The 27,699-nt window shown below is 44.2% G+C and overlaps 1 protein-coding gene across 1 annotated transcript in view; it reads left to right on the forward strand.

Moving 5' to 3' along the window:
- The window catches only part of VWA3A (von Willebrand factor A domain containing 3A), an 80,401-nt gene that overhangs the window by 8,869 nt on the left and 43,833 nt on the right, over positions 1 to 27,699 (forward strand). The window contains 9 exon segments of the mRNA XM_010388596.2: positions 1,006 to 1,112; positions 7,955 to 8,081; positions 12,689 to 12,775; positions 13,088 to 13,211; positions 15,723 to 15,847; positions 15,945 to 16,022; positions 19,074 to 19,128; positions 25,033 to 25,131; positions 26,493 to 26,599. Coding sequence (XP_010386898.2) covers positions 12,714 to 12,775; positions 13,088 to 13,211; positions 15,723 to 15,847; positions 15,945 to 16,022; positions 19,074 to 19,128; positions 25,033 to 25,131; positions 26,493 to 26,599 — 650 coding nt within the window. The 5' untranslated portion in view covers positions 1,006 to 1,112; positions 7,955 to 8,081; positions 12,689 to 12,713.

The raw sequence follows: 27,699 nt of genomic DNA on the forward strand, positions 1-27,699 counted from the left end.
CTAAAGAAACTAAAAAGGCTTCTATTACTTTGAAATAAGCTTCATTTAAAAAATTTATTCCTTATAGAGGTTTCACATATTCATAAGTGACACTTCCATGCCTCTTGGGTTCGTTTTGTTGTTGGCATTGGGGGGTGAGGGCGGTCCTTCCCTATCTTCTTCCATTCCCACTCTTTGCTCACCGCTAGAGAAGAGTTGCTATTAATATTTCAGGACATGGATTAGGCCACGATTACCCATAAGAGTCACTCAACAATAAAAGACCACATACATGTGACTTTCCCTTCTGCATCATGCTTCCATGAGCTAGGAGAGAGAAACCAAGCCAAAGCCCTCAAGTCAGCCATCTTTCTCTTCTTTCTTCCTTGCACATAGCCCCAAGTCCATCTTTGCTGCAGTCTTCTGTTTCTACTTTACTCCAGGCCAAAAGATCATAGCTTTTAAGATCTTAAAGTATGGGCTGGAGGAGCAAATACAGAGGCCCAGGGACCATGTCACAGCTTAACTGTAGCTCTCTCTGGGGGTGTCAAGATTAGCCCAACTGAATAATAATAAAATATTTACAGTTTGCTGCTGATTCTTCCTCATGTGGGCCTTTGAGGACCCTCGTGGGCAATTGGAGGATTAAGACATGTTAGGATTTAGATGTTCTTGGGTTATAAGATTGAGGGGTTTCCTTGGAGGTGAGATTTGAAGTACTATGTCTGGGAAAGTTCCAGGCAAACTAGGATGAGTTGGTCACCCTACCCTATCTTCACACCATCTAAATCTTCTCCTGATTTGTAACACAGGTTAGAGGTTTTTGGAGGGTTATTTTCTATAAACATTATTGAATAGGTCAACTGGAAATTGTAATGGTAGATTTATGCTGAGCTGCTATGGTGGAGGGGACACTTTTTCTATTTGGTAATACCTTAGGAAAAGGTAACACAGTGGCTTTAAAAACAATAACATGGGTTCAAAAATACCTTATTTTGACTTATTCATCTATCATCTCTCTTCTAGCCACTATGAGAAGACTATAGGAAAAACACCAAGACTAGAGGACTCTGGGTTCCTTTTATGCAAAGTCAACTCTTCTGGGTCACAGTTACCCAGCAACAAAAATAAAGGTAGTTATTTATAAATGGTATTCAAGATAGAAAGCACAATGTATATTTTTTAAGAGTTTTGGTTCTTTTCCCAGGAGAAGAAAACACTGTGGGTTGGTATTTTCAAGCACATTCAAGGGTTTTACAAATCAGCCCCAGTTCCAGTCACACACAATCTAAGACCACCCAAGATAACATTTCAAGAAGAGATTTTTCACAAGACTATAAAATTTCAGAGCTGGATGAAATGTCACAGAGCATGTCCAGTATTTCCACTTTCCAGGTAAAGAAATCGAGGCCTCAGACTTTTCCCAAGTCACTCAGCTAGATATCAGCAGAGCACTTGACATAGGAAAGAATGTCTTTGACATGTGGGCCTTGAACTTGAGACCAACATTCATATTCTGTAGCCATTGAACCAGTCTTCCTTCAACTGATAGCCATTCACTCCGATCCATCCAAATCAATTCTGCCAAAATACTCATAACACAAAAGAAAGCATATGATTTCTGTGTTCACATTTCTGTCATTCCCACTGTCTACAGAATGAAATCCAGACTCCTTTAGCATAGCTTTGACAAGCTTTTGTGATCTGGCTTCAAGCTCTCTGTTCAGTCTTATTTCCCACCTCTCTTTCTCTTCCCTTCTTACTGAGAACCAGCCTGTTCTCCATTCTACATTCACTACAACCTGCTCCCTGCCCCGGCTGTGTCTGTACCACCTCCTCTCAGTTTTAAGATTCTCCCATATTTGAAATATACATAATCTGTGCTTTGTGTCTCTCTTGCTTATGCTTCTGTAGCAGAAATTGCTAAACAGGAATAGACTGCCTGGATTAAATCTCAATTCCACCATTCCAACTATGTGACCCTTAGTAAATCATGTAACTTATGTGAGCCTTGGTTTTTTCATCTGTAGAATGGGACTAATAATATTACCCACCTAATGGGGCTATTGTTGGTTTAAAAGAGATAAAGTTCCAAGCACATAGTAAGCATTCGAATGTTAGTTGCTGATATTGTCATTACTAAGTGCTTTTGTATAACTGTGTAAACTCTTGAATGCAAAGAATATGGCTTCCTCATTGTGTACTCCCTAGAGACCTGGCACAGTGCTTTATACACTGAATTATGAAAATTAAAGTTGGGGCTCCAGGACAGGAAAATTATGAAACCTTATTTCCTGGAGATTTGAAAGACAGAGTCATCAATCTGCCAGGTTTGTTTCAGTGAACTTCTTTCTGAAGGCAGAGGCTTGCCTAAATCAGCCTTTATAAGGATGGTTACTTTATTGATAAGTATTTGGCTATATAATATGTCAGTTCCATTGACCTCCTTCGGATTTCCCTATGGACTCCAGATCCTTTACTGCTACTGAACTCACAGGGCTGTAACACTGATACTCTACAGAGAGGACCAGGACAATGCCAGCACCCCGTTGATCCTGAGTGAACTCTCTGGAGGCCTCTTCAAGCTTGTGGGTTCTCTGCTGTCTTGAAGCCATCCATCGATTTGACATGTTTTGCAAAGACTTGGTCCTGCCAAGATGGTTTTAATCATTTCAGCTAAAAGGAATGGACTCAAGGATTTCATCTCATTTTAGACACAGTTGTCCTCAATTGGCCATTTTACGGCACTTGTAGTAAATATGGCCAGTGTATTTGGTCACTATTAAATCAATCCCCATTCATTATCCATCAGGGCAAGTCAGTGAAGTAAATACTATGTTCTGACCACTCTTTCTCATGTTGTTTAATATTTAATATTGTCCAAGGCAATTCAAGTATTTTCTTAAATAAAAAATATGAAAACTCTCATTCTTTTCCATTTCTTTGTTCTCTATGACAAATGCAAAGAAGTTGAAGAATCAAAATCCTTTTCATAATAAATTGCTCTTTAAAAACTCACTTATCTAAGAAGGCTTTTGACTACCTCATCTTCTAAATGTTTTACTAAGGTAGGTAGTAAGCGGCAAAATGAACTTATTTGGTGCAGTCCCACCCTTACATGCACCACTTCAATACTTCACCTAGTTTCTGCCTTCAGGGTTATCAATAACTTTTTCCTGCCTTAAGTGCTATTGTGGAGAAAGAAATTATGACCCTGAACCGGGACACAGATTTTCTTTTTACAATAACATATATCTGTAGATTTTTTTTGAAAAACACAAAAATAGTATAGGAAACAAGAAGTTCCCTCCTCCACAATCCACCTTCCAGAGATAACCATTGTTAACAGTTTATCGGGTGTTTTAACATTTTAACAGCTATTTTACTGATCAGATTAACAAAAGCAAGATATTATCTATACCTGCCGCTGCTTTTTTTTTTTTTTTTTTTTTTTTTTTTTTTGAGACAGGGTCTTGCCCTGTCACCCAGACTAGAGAAAGTGCAATGGCACAATCCTAGCTCACTGCAGCCTCAAACTCCTGGGCTCAAGCAATTCACCCACCTTAGCCTCCCAAGTAGCTGGGACTACAGGTGCATGCTGCCACGGCCTGCTAATTTTAAAAAAAAATTTTTTTTTGTAGAGATGGGGGTCTCAGTATGTTGACCAGGCTCATCTCCCAGTCTCCTCCTGCCTTGGCCTCCCAAAGTGCTGGGAGCCACCATGCCCAGTGGCTTTCTTTTTTGACTTAATTTGTGATGTAGATTTTTCTATGTCAGTAAATATAGAGCTTCCTCATTTTAAATGCATAGTATTCCATTTGATACATACCAAATATGTGTCTCCCCATTTTGATGTACATGAGGTTGCTTCCCGTTTTTTGTTATTGCAGATAATGCTGCTGTGAACTTAGGCCTGGGTAACAAAAACTTCTCAAATGTCATAATAACCTGACATTCTAACTGAAGCGTATCAACTATTAAAGGAATTCCTATTTTCAAAAGCACTGTGGTTAAATAATAGTGGCATTCTCTACGTTTAGAGAAAGAAACAGTAAATTCATGTGTTAATGTGCTTTCCCATATGTCATCTTAATCCTCTACCTATGAAGTACAGAGTGGTGTTTTATAGACTACAAAACCAAGGATTAAAAGGCTGAACACCTTACTCCAGGTTCTGTAACTAGCAACTGGTGAATCTTCTGTAACTAGCAACTGGTGAATCTGGGTTTCACAGCCAGGCTCCCTGACTTCAGATCTAGGACTCCTGCTGTCCCGCATCGCCAGTGTGGCTGGTCTAAAGGGAATAAAAATAACTTGTCCTGCTTGCATGATTCCTTGGCTCAAACATGAGCAGCTAAATCTATGGTTTGCTTCTTCTGGATGTGGAATGCAAACAACCATAAAAGGTGGTCCCTATTTAGAAACACTTTCCACTTTGTTGAAAGAAAAAAAAAAAATGTAAGAAAAACCTCCCACTTATTAAGTTGTTTGTGTCTACCATCTCATTGTTGAGCTTTCTCTTTGTATTCATTGTTCACCGGTTTTTTGGTTTTGGTTTGGTTTTTGGCTGCTCACTGCAGCCTCGACCTCCTGGGCCACCATCCTCCCACCTCAGCCTCCCAAGTAGCTGGGACCAAAGGTACACACCACCATTTGTGGCTAATTTTAAAATATTTTGTAGAGACGGGGTCTCACTTTGTTGCCCAGACTGGTCCTGAACTGGCCTCAAGCAGTCCTCCCGCCTCGACCTCCAAAGGTGCTGGGATTACAGGCGTGAGCCACCATGCCCCAGCCCATTAGTATTTTATAGTGCCGACTTCCTTGATTGATGAAGCTAGATGAGGGCATTGATTTTATTGGGGCCCTTTCAGGATTCCAGCACCCAGGGAAATTTTCCCAAACCAGCTGCTCCTCACCCCTACTCCCAAAGCACTTAAAACTCAACTGGATCCCTTCTACTGGACTGGTAGGACTTAATGGGTTATTGGAGTACTCTTAAGTTTTACAGAAGTTCATGGTTCGAACATTTGGAAGCTCCGCCCCACCCCCGCCGCCACCCACTAGTTGATCATCTGTCTACATGTTACTGCTGAGACATCAATTGTCGCAGGCTAAATGAGGTAGTAGTTTTACTGTGTTTGTCTCACCCTTGGGGAATGATAAATTTTGGTGTGCTGGGAACTCCTGTGTCTGCGGACTCTTCCCAGAATGCACCAAGGACCCACTTTCTCTTAGAGATTGCCATCTTACCAAAGTATTGCCACCAAACATGGAACAAGTCTCTACTCCTTCTGATATTTAGATCTCTGATTTTTTTTTTTTTTTAATCTGTCTGGGAGAGTATCTCCTCTTTGGCTTTCCTGAGAGGCATGTTTGCCTAGTACCATGGTCCCTTTGGTTTTTTTTTTTTTTTTTTTTTAAAGTCTCTTTCTTTTTGGAAAAATTACTCCTTTCCTACCTCAGGTCATGTGGTTTCATGGAGCCGATTTCACCTTGGCTTCAGAGCTCAACACAGAAGCCAGGCTTGGCCAGGAGTCATCGTGACAGATTCAGAAATTAGCATGGCATGTGACCAGCCTGGGACTTTGCTGGAACTCCTGGACAGAGGTGTTCTTAGAGTTGCTAAGTTGTAGGGGAAAAGTTTGGCACTGCTGGCAGCCCCACCTGAAGAGCCTCCTGATCAAGCCATCCTAGAAGAAAGGAAGCTGAGAAAGGAAGACAGTTCTGTTAACATCACTTTAGTTTTTGGATCAAGTCATCCCTGAAGCCAGAACTATCCCTGGATTCTTGTGTTATTTAAGAAAATAAATTCCTTTTTTTCCTTAAACCAGTTTGAGTTGGGTTTCTGTCTCTTTTAACTGAAATAATCTTTACACTCCCACTTTCCTCATGACATTAAACACATTCCTCACCTCCCCTGCTTTGGCATGTCACTTTAATCTTTTCGTTAGCTTAGGCTTTGACAAAAAACAAAAAAGTTACTTCAGGCTACTGCTTCTCAACCCAACCCAAAGCACCTGCTCCCTGGTTTGAAATGGAGGAAAGAAAGAAGGCAAAACAAATTAATATCTGAAAGATATATCCCACCATACTCCTGGGCAATGGGACCACACTTGAGCTCCTAAATAAAAGACCAGAGATGAGTTGACCCTGATCCATTTCCAAGAGCCTAAGGTAGGAGAAATGTCTGTTGTGCTCTGATGCTTTCCATGGGTGTCATCATGATCTGCATCCTGAAGGGAGCCAAGAAAGATGGTACCCACACAGCTTTCCTCTTGATGGGTCTTACAGCCTGAAAGGCTTACTCTGCTTTATCCACCTGGCAGAGATCTATTCAGAATGTGTGTTGTGTAGGCTCAAGCAGAAGAAAGCAGAAACAAAGAGTTTCCAGTGTTGGACTTTACTTCTGTGCAGTGTTGAAAACCCATATATCCAGGAAGCAAAGAAAGGTATGAGGGTGGTAGATGACCTGCTTGGGGTTCCCGTGCCTAAAAGAAAAAAGGATGTCAAAATTAGCCAGCCCCTTCCACCCAAAATTTCCATCAAGATGGGCACAAGTACCCTCATCTCTTGTTCATAGAGTAGCCATTGGTTGCTCACAGCCCCTTGGGACCTCCTTACCTCTTTCTGATCTTCCTCATTTTCTGCCGTATTGGTGCTGGCCACATAACAAATGCCATGGACTTATACATGGTGTTCTCAACCCCCGGTGACCAGTGGTTAATAAGCAGTTTCTATTTTGAGCATGTTGGTTGTTTCTGACCTGGCCTATAGGCGTGGCTGCTGGGGTCCACATCTGAAGGGTGTTCCCTACCATATGATAACTACCACAGGTGGCATATGTTCTTTATTTTTGAGACAGGGTCTTGCTCTGTAGCCCAGGCTAAAGTGCAGTAGTGCGATCATAGCTCACTGTAACCTTGAACTCTTGGGCTCAAGCAATCCTCCCACCTCAGTCTTCCAAGTAGCTGGGCTACAGGTACAAGCCACTGCACCTGACTAATTTTTATTTTATTTTATTTTATTTTTGTAGAGATGGAGTCTCACTGTGTTGCCCAAGCTGATCTCAAATTCCTGGCCTCAAGCAATCCTCCCGCCTCAACCTCCTAAAGTGCTGGGATTACAGACATGAGCCACCACCCAACCTTATGTTCTAACTGATAAAAGTTTATAAAACTTAGAAAACTCTCAGAAAGTGAAAACTGATTTGAGAAATGTCCTGGATTCGAAAAACTAACTACAGATCCTTTAGCAGCTTGCAAGTTGGTTGACTTCGGAGACATTAATTACTTTGTCTCTCTTGACCACTATAAAAGAAGGGTTTAGAGAGGTTACCAGCTATGGGCCAAGAACTAGTTACATCATAATCACCTGGGGCCATTGTTAAAAATGTGCATTCCCACACCTTTTCACAGTTCTGAATCAATCTCCTGAATGGGAATGTTTTCTTAGCAAACAATCCAGGTGATTCTCGTGGGCACCCGGGCTTAGGAACCACGCTGGCAGATGATCTCTTCTGATGCAAAGAGGTCATTGAGCTTGGCTATATTAGCCAGGTTTAGGTGGGGCTGGACCAGGTAGGGATAGGGGACTGTCTGACCTCTCCCAAGGATTGTGTTCAGGGAACCCAAGGGAGTCTGAGGAGGAAGAGAAAGTTACCACCTTTGCCACACGTGGCAGAGTTCTCTGGAAACTTTCCTCAGTTCCTACCACAGGAAGGCCACAGGCACCAGGGCTTTACTGGCCTAAACCATAGTTCTGTGCTGACTGAGAGGTTCTGAAATTTGAAGAAAGGTCTAAATCCTGCTTCCAGGTTTTTGTGAAGGTGGAGAAAAGCAGAGTGACCTGGGAGAAGTGGTTATCAACAACACAGCGGTGACTTCTTCCCTGGATTGAGGAAGGTTTTCCCTTTCCCTGCCCCGAGCTGCAGTGGTGCAGTCTGTTACCTTGGAGACCAGCTAACACATTCCCACAGGGCAAGCTTCACTGCTGAGTTGCTTGGAGGAGCTTGGAGAAACCAGAAGTGAGATCTAGGAGAAGCAAGGCCCTGGAGTGCCAGGAACCCTTCTCCTAAAGATGGAGAAATAAACGAAGAAATACAGGTGAGGGTGCGCGTCACAAGGGTTGACGGGTGGTGACAGAGGGGGTGGGGGAGGCCAGATGCTAAGCTCTGGACTGAGTGACAAGATTGAGGTAGCCTGGGGTGTGAAGCATCCACTCCCTACATGCCGAGCATTGGGCTAAATGCTGGGGGTGCCACTAGACAAGGAAGTCATGGAGCCGGTCTGGGAGACAGGCCATGACAACTCCATATGACAAAGTGAAGGGGCAGCGACAGGAGGACTTCCACAGGAGGAATGGTTTCCTCCCTGGGGGATTGGGCACAGTGAATCGGGTTCAGGAAAGACTCCTATTATTATTATTATTATTTTCACCCAATAATCAAGGTTCCCTCTCTCCCTTGGACCAAAATGCCATCTGCCCTGGACTGGTTTGTTCTTTTCCTCTCCTGCAATCACCCCCCAGTGTAATTCAGCTCACCTTTGCCTAAACTCTGGACCTGCTCTGAATGCATTTATTCATCAAATGTTTTTTGAGCAGCTACTATGTTCTAAACTCTATTTTATGCAAAAATATCCTAGTAGTGAACATTACTGTCCCGGCCCAAATGGATCTACTTCTAGTATGTTTATGTGGGAGGGGTGCGCAGAGGTTCAAACAGTAAGTAACTAAATATAGAGAAATTATAAAACAAGTAAATAAGTAAATATATAGAACGTATTTACTTATAAGTAAATAAGTGAATATATATAGTGAAACATGCTGTGGGGAAAAATAAAGGCAGGTGGAGGAGGTGCTGTTTGAGTTAAAGTACTCACAGAAGACCTCTCTAATAAGATTTCATTTGAGCAAAGGCCTAAGGGAAAGAGCTGCGTCCTGTTCATGTCTATCTCCCCAACACCTGTTCTCTCTGGCACGCAGTGAGCGCTCTATAAATGTTCATGAAACACATGATTGTTTTCATGTCATATGCTGAAGTGCTTGAAGATGCAGCCCACATTTTATGGTATTCTACTTTTTTTTTTTTTTTTTTTTGAGACAGAGTCTTGCTCTGTCACCCAGGCCGGAGTGCAGTGGTGCGATCTCAGCTCACTGCAAGCACCACCTCCCGGGTTCACGTCATTCTCCTGCCTTAGCCTCCCAAGTAGCTGGGACTACAGGCGCCCGCCACTACGCCTGGCTAATTTTTTTTTGTATTTTTAGTAGAGACAGGGTTTCACCATGTTAGCCAGGATGGTCTCGATCTCCTGACCTCGTGATCCACCCACCTCGGCCTCCCAAAGTGCTGGGATTACAGGCATGAGCCATCGTGCCCAGCCGGCATTCTGCATTTTTATAGTACTCCGTATTTCACAAAGCACTTCTATTTTCTCAATTTCATTTGATCCTCTTGATAACGGTGTTGAAGTAGGCAGGTCAGTTACTGCTGTCCCCATTCCATTCTGAAGATGAAGAAACCAAAGGTTCAGCACTTCTGTTGTTGTTGTTGTTGTTTGTTTTTTTGTTCGTTTGAGACAGAGTCTGACTCCATCACCCAGGCTGGAGTGCAGCGATGAGATCACAGCTCACGGCAGCCTCAAACTCCTGGGCTCAAGTGACCCTCCCACTCCATCCTCCCCGGTAGCTGGGACTACAGGTGCACACCACCATGCCCAGCTAATTTTTTTTTTTTTTTTTTTTTTAATGTACGGACAGAGTCTTGTTATGTTGGTCAGGCTAGTCTCAAACTCCTGGGCTCAAGCAATCTCCCTGCCTCAGCTTCCCAATGTGCTGGGATTGCAGGCATGAGCCATTGCACCCAGTCCCATGCTCTTTCTGGAGCACTATTTTGTTTTGTTATTTTTATGCATTTCAACCCCTTCTCCATCAGCCTGCACCAGTCACCCCAGAATCTAGTCGTGCAGTCCTCTGAATTCATTAAGAGCTGTTAATCACTGACTGGAAAGAGGGAAGTGAGACGCTACGGGGCGGCCAGTGTTCATGAGGCATTTCTATTTCAACAGTCTCTGCCATTAGAGTCTCCCAGGACAGCTTGCTGAAGTAAAGCCGTGTGTGTGTGTGTGTGTGTGTGTGTGTGTGTGTGTGTGTGTGTGTGTGTGTTTTAAAGCATTGCCACATTATCCTGGTGCTTCCCAGAAAACAAAGCATCCTCTGAATAAAAGATTAAAGACCTGAAAGAGAAAAGCAAGTTGCCAAACCATTATTAGGCTGTTTAATTTCATGATTTCACAAGAACACACACTCTAATGTTTAAGCTGCAACTTTATTCAGAATCTCTCACTTGCTGTGTCTTAGCTGGTATTTTTTTGTTGTTGTTGTTGCAGATAACAGAAAGCTAAAGGAGCTAGCTGAAGCAAAAAAGGTAGAGAATTCTAAGAAACAGTATCTCATGGGTATCTCACGGAACCCAAGAGCAGAAAGTCAGGTCTCACACGTGCCTGGCATATATAATTAGAAATTCAAGAACCAAGGCAGATTGGGCATGGTGGCTCACGCCTGTAATCTCAGCACTTTGGGAGGCCAAGGCAGGTGGATCACCTGAGGTCAAGAGTTTGAGAGCAGCCTGGCCAACATGGTGAAACCCTGTCTCTACTAAAAATACAAAAATTAGCTGGGCATGGTAGTGGGCGCCTGTAATCCCAGCTGTGTGGGAGGCTGAGGCAGGAAAATCACTTGAACCCAGGAGGTGGAGTTTGCAGTGAGCCGAGATCATGCCACTGCACTCCAGCCTGGGGAACAAGAGCAAGACTCCGTCTCCAAAAAAAAAAAAAAAAAAAAAGAACCAAGCGAGTTTTTCAACCTCCTGGCCCTTCACGTTCCCTTCTCAAAATATTTATCAAGGGTCTACCAGTCCCTGCTCTTATGTAACTTACAGTGTAAGGGGAGAGACACACAAATTTTTTAAAATCCCACTAATGAATGTATCATTCCAAATTAAAATACCTGCCCTAAAAGAGCATAGTTCTATGAAAGTCTGTATAAAACAAAGGAAACCGAAATAGAATGGGATGCTGGAGATTTCCTGGAGGAAATGATATTTGAGCTAAAATGCCAAGATGATTAGGGTAGGGGAGAAGGAGAAGAATGTTCCAGAGCAAAGAAGCAGCATATGAAAAGGTCCTGTGGTTAAAGGAACTAGAGAATTCCAGGAACTGGAAAGGGAGGCCCTTGTGGAACACAGAGGAGAGCAGTGGTGAAGTGGGAAATCTAGAGGGGTAGATGGGAGCAGCCAGACCTTGAGGGTCCTCAGATGCCATCTGAAGGATCTCAGTCTTCATCCTAGAAATAGAGAAGGCTTTTGATCAGTTTTAAGCAGGAGGGAGAAAAGGGGGTGTAACATTGGATTTGGGTGTGGATTTTTGTTTATTTTTTAGAGACAGAATGTCCCTCTGTCGCCCAGGATTGAGTGCAGTGGCGTAATCATAGCTCACTGCAGCCTTAAACTCCTGGGCTCAAGCAATCCTCCTGCCTCAGCCTCCCAAGTAGATGGGACTACAGGCACATGCCACCACACCTGGCAAATATATCTTTATTTTGTTTATAGAGATGGGGTCCCGCTGGGTTGCCCAGGCTGGTCTTGAACTCCTGGCCTCAAGTGACCTCCTGCCTCAGCCTGCCTCCCAAAGTGCTGGGATTATAGGTGTAAGCTACCGTGCCTGGCACCTTGATTACTATCTATCACATCCTTTTAGTTCCTTCAGCACTTTCCACAATTTGTAATTGTTTTATTTAGTTTTATAATATCAGTCTCCCACTCTAGAATATAAGCGCTGGGAGGACAAGGACAATGTCTATCTTAGTGGTTCACAACTAGGGACAATTTTGTTTCCAATGTCTGGAAACATTTCTGATTGTCACATTGGGAAAAAGTACGGAGGGATGCTACTGATATCTAATAGGTAGAGGCCAGGATGCTGCTAAACATCCTACAATACATAGGACGGCCCCCACAGCAAAGAATGATCCGGTCCAAGAGTTTCAAAGTGTTGAAGTTGAGAAAGCTTTATCTTGTTCACCATTGTATCCTCAGAACCAGGCACAATGCCTGATACCTGGTAGGTGTTCAATAAGTATTTCCTGAATGAATTAAGTAAAGAAGGGTTGGCTGGGCACAATGGCTCACTCTTATAATCCCATGACTTAGGGAGGCTGAGGAGGATCTCTTGAGGCCAGGAGTTCGAGGCTGCTATAAGTTATGTTAGCACCACATTACCTCAGCCTTGGTGACAAAGCAAGACCTTGTCTATAAAATTTTAAAAAATGACCAGGCATGGTGACTCACACCTCTAATCCCAGCCTAGGTGGGAGGATCACTTGAGCCCAAGAGTTCGAGACCATCCGAAGCAACATAGTGAGACCCCGTCTCTACAATAAACAGAAAAAAATAGCTGGGCATGGTGACTTGTGCCTGCAGTCCCAGCTACTTGGGAGGCTGAGGTGGGAGGATTGCTTGAGCCTGGGAGGTCAAGGCTACAGTGAGCCATGACTGGGCCACTGTACTCCAGCCAGGGCAACTGAGTGAGACCTTATCTCAAAAAAAAATTAATTTAAAAATGTAGAAAAGCATTGTGCTGGATATAGATACCCCCCAAAACTATTGTCTGTATGCCACATTTATCCTGTTTTCTGGTATTCTTTCCTTCTTTAGGAAAATAAGCATTGGGTGTTTTGCAATGGCTACACAAACTAGTCATGTCTTCCATGGCCAAGAAAATATGCTTCTGGAAAACCATTGGTAAGCATAGTTCTCTGATTTTGCAAATGAAAACAGCAACAGCATTTTGCTCATGGGAGCTGAGGGTGAGACTGGGTCATTGAATCTTCTTAGAGCCACCTGAGGGCTTTAGTTATCTAAATGATAAAATATCTCATGGAACTGGAGTCCACATTTTATCAGGACTCTGCAGGAACCCTTCTCAGTTACTGCACAGAAAAATGTTCCTAGAATACTTGTAGGGACTAAGGCAAAGAGAGGAGGCACTGGGGATGTCAAACCAATCAATGCCCAGTGCACAGGCATTCATCAAATTACTTTTATGTTTTGTAGCATTAGGAGAAACACTGGCAGAGATTCAAAGAAGTCACTAAAGCAGAAGAATGTGAATGGACTTGGTCAGAATTCAGACAATGGATTACTGGTTACACACGTTAACCAGACACAGGACTTACTGGTAAAGACCATGGCACTTTAACTGGGTCGTGATACTACAAATCATTCAGGGAATGCAGAATGTGCTAAATTCTGGGGATTTCTTCCTTCTCATAGGATTCTAGGACTGAAAAAGATTAATTAAGCATTTATCTCTAATCCTCTGCCTTTAGAAATGACTGAAGAATCTCTCTGTTTATATAGAAATTGTATAGCCTATTTGGCCATGTCACTAAATATTCAGGAGCATGTGAAGACTCTGATCATGCTATCAAGGCCTGAAGTCTTAAGCATTTGATTCTAAAATTCCCCTTCCTGAGATTTGCTTTGCTTCTGAGATTCCCTGAAATCTAGATTCAGAAATCCATTTCAGGAAGTGCTGTTGGACAAATGGGGCATAATAGGAGAATAAACCTCTTACCAGACTATGATTTTAGGCTGACCTTCAATGGGCCTTCCCAAGAGGGTGAGTGGATTGTCTAGAACTCAGAATTCATTCTAACAGGGAAACAATGGCAATCAGTGGTTGCCATGTTCAAGCAAGGCTAGTGCACAACCGTGTATCTAACCCACACTAGAGTTTAAATATGATACCTTTGAAATGATAGTCAAAAACAATCCAGTTATAATGCTGGCAATTAAACAATCAGAAAAATACCCATGATTTACTTAGGTTCTGGCACTTACAGGAAAGCAAGTTTAATTAAAGGAGATGAGGAAAGGTTGATAGAGTTTTGAGATTCTGAAGAAGTCTTGTAATGAGTTCAGATGTTGATGACATGCATCTTTCCTTTAATTTTATATCAAAATGCATGACTTCCCAGGTGTACACAGGATCATTCTCATATTTATCAGCCACAGCTGGGGCCTCCTTTGCCTTGCAGATGAACCTGAAGGAAAGAGGGAAAGGATTGCTCCAACACAAAGATCTTACCATTCTCTATGCAAATGAACTAGTTGAGTTACATAATCAGCATGGCCTAAAGTCAGAATCCATAATGTGTTTAATAGTGTGTCTTCAAGTATGAATAATACAAAATCTGTGTCCTAAAACGTGACATCATTTCAAAAGCAACACAGATGGAAGAAAGGTAAATTATTAAGTCTACCATGCTCACCAGGCACGGTGGTTCACATCTGTTATCTCAGCACTTTGGGAGGCCTTGGTGGGAGGATTGCTTGAGTCTAGAAGTTTGAGGCCAGCCTGGGCAACATGGTGAAACCCTGTTTCCACCAAAAAAAAAAAAAAAAAAAAAAAATACACAAATTAGCGAGGTATCGTGGCACGTGCCTATAGTCCCAGCTACTTAGGAGGCCAAGGAAAGAGGATCACTTGAGCCTGGGAGGCTGAGGCTGCAATGAGCTGAGATTTTGGCAGTGAGCTGAGACTGTGGTACTGCACTCCAGCCTGGGCAATAAGATGAGACCCTGTCTCAAAAGAAAAAAAGTCTACCATGCTGTGTTTCCAACCAGGGAGAGGGTTGAGTCTGAAAGGTGAGAAGAGTGACATCTAGTGTCCATGTGATAGAGAGCTGTGTTTCCCTAGATAGGCGACAGAGACCTATGATTTTAGGTGGTGCCTTTCAAGGGCAGGACATTTGTTAGCATAGAATCACACAATGAGAAAGTAATCTGTCCCCTCAGTCCTCTCACTCCTTCATGGAGATGATCACAGTTTGGTGCTAGTTTAGAGGGACAACATAGTACCATGGTTAGAAGCATGACTTGAGCTTCACAGCCTGGGTTTGAATTCCACATCTGCCACTTTCTAGCTGCATGACCTTGGACTGATTACCTAAATTATCTGTACCTCAGTTCCCTGGTCAGCAAGATGGGGTTATCATAATGGAACCTACTTTGTAAAATTAAATGAGTTAATGTATGGAAAGTGCTTAACATGTAATAAGTGCTATCTAAGTATTTGCAGTAATTATAAGAGTGTTTTTCACACTTCTTCAACACTTGCTAATTTCCCTTTGAGACAGAGGGCAGAGCAGACCTCAGGCACAGAACTTAAAGCAATGTCACTTAAGCCCAGAACTTCGAAGCTGCAGTGAGCTATGATCACACCGCTGCACTCCAGCCTGGGTGACAGAGCAAGGCCCTGTCTCTAAAACAGACAAACCAGGGGGCCAGGTATGGTAGCTCATGCCTATAATCCCAGCACTTTGGGAGGCCAAGGCTGGTGGATCACTTGAGGTCAGGAGTTTGAGACCAGCCTGGCCAAAATGCCGAAACCCTGTCTCTACTAAAAAGACAAAAATTAGCCAAGCGTGGTGGCACATGCCTGTAATCCCAGATACTCAGGAGGCGGAGGCAGGAGAATCACTTGAACCCGAGAGGCAGAGGTTGCAGTGAGCCAAGATCATGCCACTGCACTCCAGCCTTGGTGACAAGAGTGAAACTCCATCTCAAAAAAAAAAAAAAAGATAGGATCAGTCTGAGTTGGCCCCCGTTGGGTATCTGTGTGAAGGGAACCTCTTCCTTCCCTCTCTTTCCACTTCTCTGTTTGACTCTGGCTTTTGTCTTGCAGAGGCTGCAGGCGAGCGAGACCCAGTCTTCAGATTGGGAGGACTCTGAAGACTGGCTTTCGGCTCACAGTTTAAAGTGTCAGAAGCTCACCTTGGCTGACCTGATAAGCCAGGGCACAGAAGTGCTGTAAGTCTGAAGCTGTTCCCCACAACCCCCACAGCTGCAGCAACACATGCAGCCCCCTGGGCCCAAGAGACCCCCTCATAAGGCTTTGCTTCTTCAGGGAGGAGGACACCAATGTTGTGCAGAAAATACGTTTCTCCACCCAGATCATCCGCCACTTTGAGTCAAAGCTTTCTGAGTAAGTATGTTTCTTAGCATCCTCCCAACACCATGGAGCTCAAGAATTATGTCATTTCGGTCTGGGCATGGTGGCTCATGCCTCTAATCCCAGTACTTTGGGAGGCCGAGGCAGGTGGATCACTTGAGGTCAAGAGTTTGAAGCCAGGCTGGCCAACGTGGTGAAATCCTGTCTCTACTAAAAATACATATTTTTTAAATTAACCAGTCCTGGTGGTGCATGCCTGTAATCCCAGCTACTCGGTAGGCTGAGGCAGGAGAATCGCTTGAACTCAGGAGGTGGAGGTTGCAGTGAGCTGAGATCATGCCATTGCACTCCAGCCTGGGCAACAAAAGCATAACTGTCTCAAAAAAAAAAAAAAAAAAAAAAAAAAGAACTATGTCGTTTCGGTAGCCTGGAAGTAACTTTGTTCAAACAGCAATATCTGTGAGACCTTGGGCAATAGAGTGGGACCCTGTCTCAAAAAAAAAAAAAAAAAAAAAGTCTACCACCCAGGGAGATGGGCAAGTCTCTTCCCACTTCTAGCCCCAGTTTCCTCTTTTCTCAAATAGAAAGGTTGGACCAGATCAATGTCTGTCAGCCTTTTCAAATCCATAGTCTAGGGCCAGGCATGGTGGGCCATGCCTATAATCCTAGCGCTTTGAGAGACCAAGGTGGGAGGATCACTTGAGCCCAGAAGTTCGAGGCTGCAGTGAGCTATGATCACAACACTGCACTCCAGCCTGGGCAACAGAATAAGACCCTATCTCTAAAAAAATATAAAATGAAATCCATAGTCCCTTGGATGACACAGCTTCATCTGGTGTTTAATGGTTAAGAGTAATGACTTTCAATGTCAAATTGATTGCGTTCATACCTTTGCAAATATATGGCAAAAACGTGCATGCATCCCCACTCCTAAACCAGGTTTTGATAGCACATGTGTATTAGTCCATTTTCATGCTGCTGATAAAGACGTACCCGAGACTGGGCAATTTACAGAAGAAAGAGGTTTAATGGACCCACAGTTCCACATGACTGGGGAGGCCTCACACTCATGGCAGAAGATGAAGGAAGAGCAAAGGGACATCTTACAAGACAGCCAGCAAAGAGAGAATGAGAATCAAGAGAAAGGGGTTTCCCCTTATAAAACCATCACTCTCAAGCCAGTTAACCAAAAGTTGATTGCTGAATGGCCATTCATGGAATGATCAATTGCTCAAATTTCTCAAAACCATTGAACTGTAGAATTTATAGTAACTTTTATTAGGTTGGAAGCTGAAACAGGTTTTAAAGAATTCTGCAATATTTTGGTTTATCAGTTTTAATTGTGAATCCAGCATTTTAAGGAATGTTCAAGTCTATTTAGCTAATTGGTCATTTGGCAAATTGATTTTCAGAGGATTGGCTTTCAGTAAATTGACTTTTAGCAAATTGAAGGTAACAAATCCTGTTGTTATCTTCATGTTGGAGATGGTGAAACTGGGGCTCAGAAAGGTTACCACACCTGTCCAAGGTCACACAGCTAGTAGATGGCAAAGCTGGATCTTGAACACAAACATGTTTTATTATAAAGTTCATCTTCAGCTGGTCACAGTGGCTCACGCCTGTAATCGCAACACTTTGGAAGGTCGAGGCGGGAGGATCGCTTGAGTTCAGGAGTTCAAGACCAGCCTGGGAAAAATGATGAAACTCCAACTCTACAGAAAATATAAAAATTAGCCAGTTGTGGTGGTGTGCAGCTATAGTTCCAGCTACTTAAAGGCTGAGGTGAGAGGATCACCTGAGCCAAGGGAGGCTTGAAGCTGCAGTGAGCCATGATCGTACCACTGCACTCCAGCCTGGGCAACAGAATGAGACCCTGTCTCAAATAAAAATAAGAAGAAGATAAAAATAAAGCTCATCCTCTTAGCTCTATTCATAACTCATGTGTCCCTTATGACTCTATCTACCACCCACTACCCCATGATCTCATTTCCAAAGACCTCTTTTGTCCCTCTCTAGGCCCCCAAATCTCACCTGCCCCCAGTGAGGACAAGTCAATTAAATTCAAGTGACTGAGTCCTTACCTTGTGCACATGATGTATGCTAGTCTCCAGCCAGGCATGCAAGTAAGGCAGCTTCCAGAAGGTCCCCCAGCTACGAGTATATAGGTGCCGCTCTACTGGTGACACAGTGCACAGGATAAATGACAATGGTTTGGTGGATCAAGCGGTGGAATCAGGCCCTCCTGGACTACTTTTCAGAAACTAGGTTTTTTGTTAATCAATCCAGTGGAAATGATTGCTTAACTGCCTCTGTTGTGCCTTTATGATCAGTTTCCAGGAGACTAGGAACAATTTCTTCTGAGAAGACACAGATTTGAGCAAGTGCAAGGGTGGTCTTCCAACTTTCTCATAAGAACACCCTCCTCCATCCTCCACAGACCTGCCTACAGCGGGCAGAATGAACACAGAGTGAGCTATGTGGAGAAAGGAGACGAGGTTAGACGAGCAGGTTGAAGTCCGGGAGGGCCTAATTCTACCGCTTGATCCACCAAACCATTGTCATTTATCCTGTGCACTGTGTCACCAGTAGAGCGGCACCTATATACTTGATCCCTTTTGCAATCCCCTTATACCTAGTGCCCTAGCAAACCAAGTATCTTCAGTTTTGTCTTTGCTTGATTTTGCCCAGGCTTGAGTACAGTGGAACAATCATAACTCCATGCAGCCTTGAACTCCTGGACTCAAGTGATCCTCCCACCTCAGCCTCCTGAGTAGCTGGGACTACAGGCATGCACCACCATATCCAGCAAATTTTTGTATTTTTTGTAGAGGCAGGGTTTCACTAGGTTGCTCAAGCTGGTCTTGAACTCCTGGCCTCAAGTGATCAAGTCAGCCTCCTGAGTAGCCAGGACTACAGGCGTGCACTACAGTGCACTTAAAATGTTCACCACCTTCTTCCAAGACCCTATGCACGTTAAAAAAAAAAAAAAAATTATTCATACCTGCCTTTTGTGTATGTAAGTGGCTGTTGTTGCTCAGTAAGGACATTGACCTTGGGTGATGAGTCTTTCTGATGTCTTGACAGCACTATTGAAGTCTATCAAGAGAGAATTCAGTGGCTCACAGAAAACAGCAAGAAGGTAACGGGCATAGGTTTAATTCTTTGCCCCCTTTCACTCATTCCATCTGTATTTGTTAGAACCCTGTCAGTTGCAAATGATAGACCTCCAGTGTAAATTGGCTTAAGCTAAAAAAGGCATTTACTAACCTACGTAAATGAAAACCCAAGCCACAGCTGGATCCAGGTGCTCAGATGATGTCACCTCTATGCCTTTGGGCTCTGCTTTCCTCTGAGTTGGTTTTATTCTTGGGACATCTCTCTTCAGGCATAGGAAGGTGGTGATGAGCAGCTCCAGTAGAAAGGAACCTCACTTCCTGTTCCCTACACAATTTCCAAATCCTGGGATTGACTCCCATTGACCAATTTACACCAATCAACATAGCCAAGGAGATGAAATATACTATCTAACTAGGCCTGGAACTAGTGTTCACTTCTAGGGCAAAAAAAAAAAAAAAGACATGGGGGAAGGGGAAAGAGACTGGGGGTTAGCCCCCCCAGCCCTCATGGACTGAGAAAGGGAGACAGATGGTTGCATGTGGAAGGCCAGAGCACTGTTACCAGAAGGGGGAACGGGTACTGGGCAGGTGAGAATGCAGATGTGCCCTAGGCATTTAACTTCAGACCCACAATGAGATTTAGAAGACTAAGGCTGATCATCTGGATATCACTTTTCTTAAAAGTTTGATTAAGGGCTGGGCGTGGTGGCTTATGCCTGTAATCCCAGGTCACTGGGAGGCCTAGGTAGGTGGATCACCTGAGGTCGGGAGTTCAAGACCAGCCTGGCCAACATGGTGAAACCTTGTCTCTACTAAAAATACAAAAAAGTAGCTGGGTGTGGTTGTGCATGCCTGTAATCCCAGCTACGCGGGAGGCTGAGGCAGGAAAATTGCTTGAACTCAGGAGGTGGAGGTTGCAGTGAGCCGAGATCACGCCATTGCACTCTAGCCTGGGCGACACAGTGAGACTCTGTCTCAAAAACAAACAAAAAAACCCCACAAAAGTTTGATTAAGGGCTAGGCGTAGTGGTGCACCACTGTAGTCCCAGCTACTTGAGAGGCTGAGGCAGGAGGATTTCTTGAGCCCAGGAGGCTCAAGGCTGCAGTGAGCTATGATTGTGCCACTGCACTCCAGCCTGGTGACAGAGCAAGATCTGTCTTTGAAAAAAAAAATTTTTTTTAATTAAATGTTTTTCTCAGAACCCAACAGTAAAAGAGTGATCATGGGCAAATTAACCTTTGATTTGCTTTCTTATTTGTTTTAGCTTAATTGCCATCAACTGGCACTTTTCTGGCTTCCCGTTTGCTTCCACCCTTAGGCACAATCTTCAACTCTTGCTTTAAACCCTGGGAAAAGCAGATGCTGAAAGTCATGCTCCCTACTCCCAGTCCCCACCTCTACCCAAGACCAGTGGGTAACAACATAGTGCTAAGCCTGCCTGTCCTGCCAATTCCAGGGTGTGGTCTACATCTCAGATCCAGAACCTCCTTCACTCGCTTGGACAAGTTGAGTCAGCAGATGCTTGTCTGCGGCTATAGCTGGACCCCTCTGGTTGCCCATAGTAACAGGCAGAGAGACCCAGAGGAATGAAATCCTCCCATACCCCATAGGCATCCATGTAGCACATGCTGCTCTTACTGACCCACCCCAATCACCCCATCCTGGCACCTTTGTCAAAGATGGCGGGGATCGATAGCCCCTTCTTCCTGCCACCCCTTTCTGACAGAGCTACAGAGAAACCATGGAAGAGCCCAGGGAAGTGATCACCTGTGAATCAGCTCACCGGCTCCCTGGGTGTTGAGGCAGGCAGCCTGAGTGATGGCCAGATAATCGCTGGTCACCATTCCTGCTCTGCTCTCTCACTAAGGCCCTAGAAAGTGGCCTCACTTCTCTGGATCTGTGTCTGCAGAGGATAAGGAGAAGTTATAAACTAGTGGCATGCAGGCCAAATCTGGCCCACAGCCATGCTGTTCTGGGCTCCCTAGTTTTAAATATTTTTCAAATTAGTTGCCAAGATTTTTAAAATCCTGATATTTCACTTTCATGTCTGCTATCAGACTTCTCTTGAAAAATGAGAATATCTGGTATTACCCGGCTCCAATTGCCTCTTACATACTTGTCCAGTTATTTCTATGGAATAAATGTCTAGAACTTCAATGGCTAGGTTTAGGGAATGAATGTTTTCAATTCCAAAAGCTGTAAAGTCCTCATGGCAGCTTGTTTTTAATTTAAAAGAAATAGAATTGGCTCTAGATTTCAACTTCTTGCCTCCAGACTGGCAATACCCTAGAAAGCCTTGTGCCATATTTGGGTCATGAATTCAACAAACACATACTGAGTCATTGTATAACAGACACTATTCTAGGATTGAGACTACCAACATGACCAGTAGTTGCTAAAGGAATGGTTCACTGGGGGGAAAAAACCATGACTAATACTAAGGTCCTGTCTTCGTGGAGCTTACGTGCTGTAAAAAGAAACAAAGCTGAGTAAGGGAACCAAGAGTGGAAGAGAAGGACTATTTAAATGGAATGGTTTAGGCCAGACATGGTGGTGCACACTTGTAATCCCAGCACTTTGGGAGGCCAAGGCAGGCGGATCACTTGAGGTCAGTAGTTTGAGACCAGCCTGGCCAAAATGCTGAAACCCCGTCTCTACTAAAACCACAAAAATTAGCCAGGCGTGGTGGTGGGCACCTGTAATCCCAGCTACTCGGGAGGCTAAAGCAGGAGAATTGCTTGAACCCAGGAGGCAGAGGTTGCAGTGAGCTGAGATCATGCCACTGCACTCCAGCCTGAGAGACAGAGTGAGACTCCCTCTCAAAAATAAAATAAAAAATAAATAAATGGAATGGTTGAGGATACTCACTCTGAAGAGGAGACATTTGAAAAGGCACCTAAAGAAAGTGCGGAGGTGAGCCCTGCCAATATTTTGGGGAGAATGTTCCAAGCAGAGGAAACAGCAAGTCCAAAAGTCTTGAGGCAGGAACGAGCTTGGTATGTTCCAGAAGCAGCACATGGGCCAATGCAGCAAGCACAGAGTGAGCTATGTAGAGAAAGGAGACAAGGTTAGATGAGCAGGTTGAAGTCCGGGAGGGCCTGATTCCAAAGATGAAGGCTTTAATAAAGCCGGGGAGTGACCTGATCTGACAAGTTTCAAAAGAATCACACTGGCTGCTGCATAACTTGACTATACAGGGGGTAAAAGTGGAAACAGGACAACTGCGCTGGCTGCGAATGATGGGGGCTTAGACTCAAGCTCTAGGGTCGACAGAATGAGATATGGTAGATTCAACGCACAATTGGAAGGTAGGACCAGCAGAACTTGCCGATGGATTAGATAGGTTTAGGGCCAGAGCACCTGGGCCAGTGTTGAATGGCATTTACTGATATGGGGAAGGCTGAGGGAGAAACAGACTTGAGAAGGAAAACCAAGAGGTCTTGTTTTGGACATGTGAAGCCTGGAGGACTTAGTAGACTTCCAGACAGAGAAGCGGAGCAGGATGTTGGGTGCACAGGTCTGAAGTTCCAAGAGAAATCTGAAGATGGACCTCAGATAATTATTAGCGTTTGGATGGTATTCAAAGGCATGACACTCAGATCACTTAGGAGGTGATCAAAGAACAGTGGTTCTCCACCAGGGGAGACTTTGCCCCACAGGAACATTTGGCAATGTCTGGAGACATTTTTGATTGTCATGGCTGGAGGAGAGGGGTTGTTACCTACATCTAGTTTATCAGCAGCCAGGGATGCTGCTCACCATCCTGTAATGCACAGGACAGCTCCCTACAAAAGATAATTATCCAGCCCAAATGTCAATAGTGCCAAATGTCAGTAGTGCCAAAGCTGTCACACCCTGGGCTAGATAAAGAAGAGAGTGGCCAGGCGTGATGGCTCATGGCTGCAATCTCAGCACTTTGGGAGGCCGAGGCTGGAGGGTCACTTGAGACTGGGAGTTCAAGACCAGCCTGGGCAATGCAGTAAGACCCTATCTCTAAAAAAAAATTAAAAAAACAAATAGCCAGGTGTGGTGGCACACACCTATAGTGCCAGCTACTTAGGAGATTGAGGCAGGAGGATCACTTGAGCCCAGGAGTTCCAGGCTGCAGTGAGCTATGATTGTGCCACTGTGCACCTGGAAGCCCTTGTTAAAATAAAGACTCTAATTGGGTAAGCCTGGAGTGGGACCTGAGACTCTGCATTTCTAACAAGTTGGGGGATGGTGATGCTGTCGGCCCATGACCCACACCCTCAGAAGCAAGTTCCTAGGGCACGCCAGTATTGTGACTTTGGAACAAGGAGGAGGGACTCTCTAGGAAAGGAAATTAAGAAAATCTGGGCAGCGAATAGAGGGGAAAGTGGGAAAATGTGGTGTCCTGGAAGACACACGTACAAAGTGTTTTAACTTGTTAAATTCTTGACACAGTCAAACTGTGCTATATGCTACTCAGAGTTCGAGAAAGTTGAGAATTTGGATTTAACCCTTGGGCTTGGCAAGACAAGGGTTAAATCCTTGGCAAGACAAAGGTCATTGATCACCTTGACACATGTGGTTTCAGAGGAATAGGAAGATGAGAACCTAACTTGAATGGGTCCCCGGGAGGTAAGGACATGTGGCTAAGATGGAGAGCCGAAAAATGAAACAGCAGCAGGAGGGAGAGGTGGCATCCTGAGAGGTCTATATCTTTTTTAAGATGGGCGATATTATAACCTGTTCATATGATGATGGAAGTTGTACAATCAATAGGAATGGATGATCCAGGAGAAGGGATGATCACAGAAGCAGAGTTCCTATTTAGCAAGAGAAGATCCAGTGATGCAAGTCAAAGGTTAGCCTAGACCGTTGCTGGTTGGCCTTAGATGCATTTTAACTGGAAAAAGGTGAAGCGTGTAGGGCTATGGGCTGGTAGGTCAGTAGACTCTGCATGGAAAGATTTTTTTTAATTCTCTCCAATTTGTTTCTGTTTTCTCAGCAAAATTGGAGGCAAAGTCACTTGCTGGGAGAGTACAGAAAGGGAGTGCTGCAGGTGTAAGAGAAGATATAAAATACTCTCTGAGAGCAGAAGAGTGAATTCAACAGGAAAATTAGATATCCAATAAAGTAGGATTTAAGGAAAAACACCGAATGGAACCTACTGCCCCTAGAGAACTATCAATTTCATATGAATGAAAGTTCCAATCCACAATGCAGCTTTAACAAGATGAACATTTATGTGCAGAGTCAAATAGCACCGACAAGTAATACAGACAGTCCTTGACTTAGAATGGTTCAACTTATGATTTTTCCACTTATGATGGGTTTATCAGGATGTGGTCCCATCATAAGTCAAGGAGTAATAACTGTAGAGTAATAATAGCATTTAGAAACACAATTAGAAACTTGGATGTGGTGGCACATGGTTGCTTGAGCCCAGGAGTTCGAGACCAACCTCGACAATATAGCAAGACTCCATCTCAAAAAGAAGAAGCAAGAAACATAATTAGAAACTCACAGAGATACCATTGCAGCTGGTGAAGCTAACACATCTGCCTTTGATCGGTAGAGTAGGCAAAAAATAAATAAGGATATAGAGAAATTAGATAAGCTAATATAAATAGCCATCAAATTTTATATCTTCAAACAAAGGGTGCTTTTCTACAGTCTCCAGATTTTCCACAATGACCATGTATTACTTCATAAGATTAGACAATAAATATAAGGGGAAAAAACTTATAAAGAAGAGGCTGCCACAAAATAAGAGCAGTCATGCCCAGAGTTGAAGTCATGATATTGGGTTTTGCTTTTCCCTTATAAAATGGGGTTTCTGTCTGCTGCTGCTTGTTAGGGGTGAGGGAAGTGTTCGCATCACTGCATTGCACAGAGCAGCTCAGTGTAGGAGACGCACAGATTTGTACTGGCTGTTTCCAAATGTCCTCTTTGGTTTTAGGCATTTGGCCTCATCAAAGGGGCCAGAGTCAGCATCCTCATAGATGTGTCAGCCATCAGCAGTGGCCCTCAGAAAGAAGAGTTCCAAAAGGACCTCATGGTAAGTCTGTCTGGCGCACTGAAACACCTGGAACCATCCACCACCCCCAGCCTTTCCTTCCTGAGCTTGCTGACTAGCTTGTTTATAGCAAATGCAAGATAGGGTGTCTTATAAAGAACAGTTCACACTTAATTAGCACCTATGGTTAGAGAACTATGTTGAATTCTACAAAACCCAACCACAGAGTCATTTTCGGTTGTAGTGTGAACTTCCAGTATTCTCACCACCATAGTACCTGCCAACTAGACTTTGACTCAAGAGCTCCCATGTTTCCCTGGAAAGAGGATGTGAAGACTCCTGCATAGCATAGCATAGCACAGCACAGGGCTTCTGGCCTTTTCTGGATGGAGGAGCTATTCTGGTTTCTTTGGAGTTATGGTTCCCATTAGATACTCACCAGCTCTAGCTTAAGAGCAGTGAACAGGCTGGTGTTGCCCATTGCTCCATCCCCAACTCACATCCATAGCAGAAAAGCTAAGAACTAGAGTCAGATGGCTGGAGTCAAATCCCAGCCACCTCCACCAATTCCAGGCCATGTGACTGTGTTAACTAATCTCTCTGTGTCTTACTTACCTCCTCTGTAAAATGGGGATGATAACAGTGACTACCTAGGGTTGCCATAAGGGTAAAAGGAGCTTGTGCAAGTGAAGTGCTCTGTGAGAAGTCTTCTCATAAGTGTACAGTGAGAAGTCTGGCCTAGAGAAAAGCCTCTGCAGCCTGATGTGGTATGGACAGGCTGTTTTCTTATGGGTACCATGGCAGCAATAGCCCATTGTATTTTGTACAGGTCCTGCAGAGCCTTTATGAGCCTCAGTGTGGGGCTGTCCTCCAGACTTGTTCCCTGTTCCTGGTCTCAGTGGATGTCAGGGGACAGGTTGCAGAGCAGTCTCCCCCTTCATGACAAGTCCTCAGGACAGAGTTTCCAAAGATCCCTCAGGTGGAGTGGTCTACTGTTAGCCAGGGCAGAGCTCATGGGGGTGGCATACAGGTGGAATTTCTAGCTGGCCAGGAAGAAGAGGGAGAATTTATGGATACTCACCAGCTCCATCTCCAGCTCACATGCCTTAGAGAGAAACCACTGCCCTGTCCTCTGTCCTCCCTCTCTGGGTGCCACAGGTAAGTGCCAAGGGGCCAACCATAGCACACTGAGATGGCAGCCCAGATGCTCATCCCACCCACAGGAGGCCCAGCAGGTGGGAAGCAAGTGTCGGCTTGGGGCTGGCTGCTAAGTCCAGCCTCAAGCAGCCATATTTCAGCACAGCTCAGACCCAGCCCAGAGAGGCCAGCTAAGGCGAGAGAGGCAAAGCCAGGCTCCACATTCCCCTGGCTATGGGAGCCAGTGATGTCCTTTCGTCCAACAGAGCCTCATCGATGAGCAGCTGAGCCACAAGGAGAAGCTATTTGTCCTGTCCTTTGGCACCAACGCCAGGTCCCTCTGGCCGGACCCAATGGAAGTCAGCGCCTCTGTGTGAGTGGCTTTCCTGCCTGATGGTGATATTTACTTTTTCATTTTCCTCCCTAACCAGCAGAGTCTTTATTGAATAATTCAACTGCAAACCCCAGGACACTACTAGATAAGTGAGTACAAAGAGACAACTCACAAAAGCAGAAACAATTTTTGGAAAGATGGCCATGCAGCAGTTCATAAACCGACAGATAAAGTGACCACAAGACACCGTTTTTATCCAGCAAACTAGCAAAGATAGTTTTATTATTGTGAAAATAACACATGCATGTTTTTAAAAAATTCCAACAGTATGAAAGGATGATAAATAATAGCAAATGAGTCTCCCTCTATTTTTTTTTTTTTTTCAAGACAGGATCTCATTGTGTCTCCCAACCTGGAGTGCAGTGGCGCAATCATAGCTTATTGCAGCTTTGACCTCCTGGGCTTAAGCAATCCTCTCACCTCAGCCTCCTGAGTGGTTGGGACTACAGACATGTGTCACCACACCCTGCTACATTTTTATTTGTTTATTTAGACAGGGTCTCTGTTGCCTAGGCTGGAGTACAGTGGTGTGATCTTGGCTCACTGCAACCTCCACCCCACAGGTTCAAGTGATTCTCGTGCCTCAGCCCCCCAAGTAGCTGGGACTATAGGCATGCGCTACCATGCCCAGCTAACTTTTGCATTTTTTGGTAGAGACAGGGTTTCATCATGTTGGCCACACTGGTCTCGAACTCCTGACCTCAAGTGATCTGTCACCTTGACCTCCCAAAATGTTGGGATTACAGGCATGAGCCACCACACCCAGCCATTTGGTTTATTTTTGTAAAGATGGGATCTTGCTATATTGTCCAGGCTGGTCCTGACCTCCTGGCCTCAAGTGCTCTTCCAGTCTTGGCCTCCCAAAGTGCTGGGACTACAGATGTGAGACACTGTGCCTGGCCCAAAATAGTTCCTTATATCACTTCCACAAATAATATTTGCACACACATGCATCTGTGTGTTTACCTTCTTATTTTGACATAAACAGGACCTATATAACACTGCTCTGTGCTTTGGCTTTCTAGCTGGTCTTGAATCTCTTTCTCTGTCAATACATGCAAATCTACCTCATTTGTTTT

The sequence above is a fragment of the Rhinopithecus roxellana genome, chromosome 20 (assembly GCF_007565055.1).
Source record: "Rhinopithecus roxellana isolate Shanxi Qingling chromosome 20, ASM756505v1, whole genome shotgun sequence".
Taxonomy (NCBI): Eukaryota; Metazoa; Chordata; class Mammalia; order Primates; family Cercopithecidae; genus Rhinopithecus; species Rhinopithecus roxellana.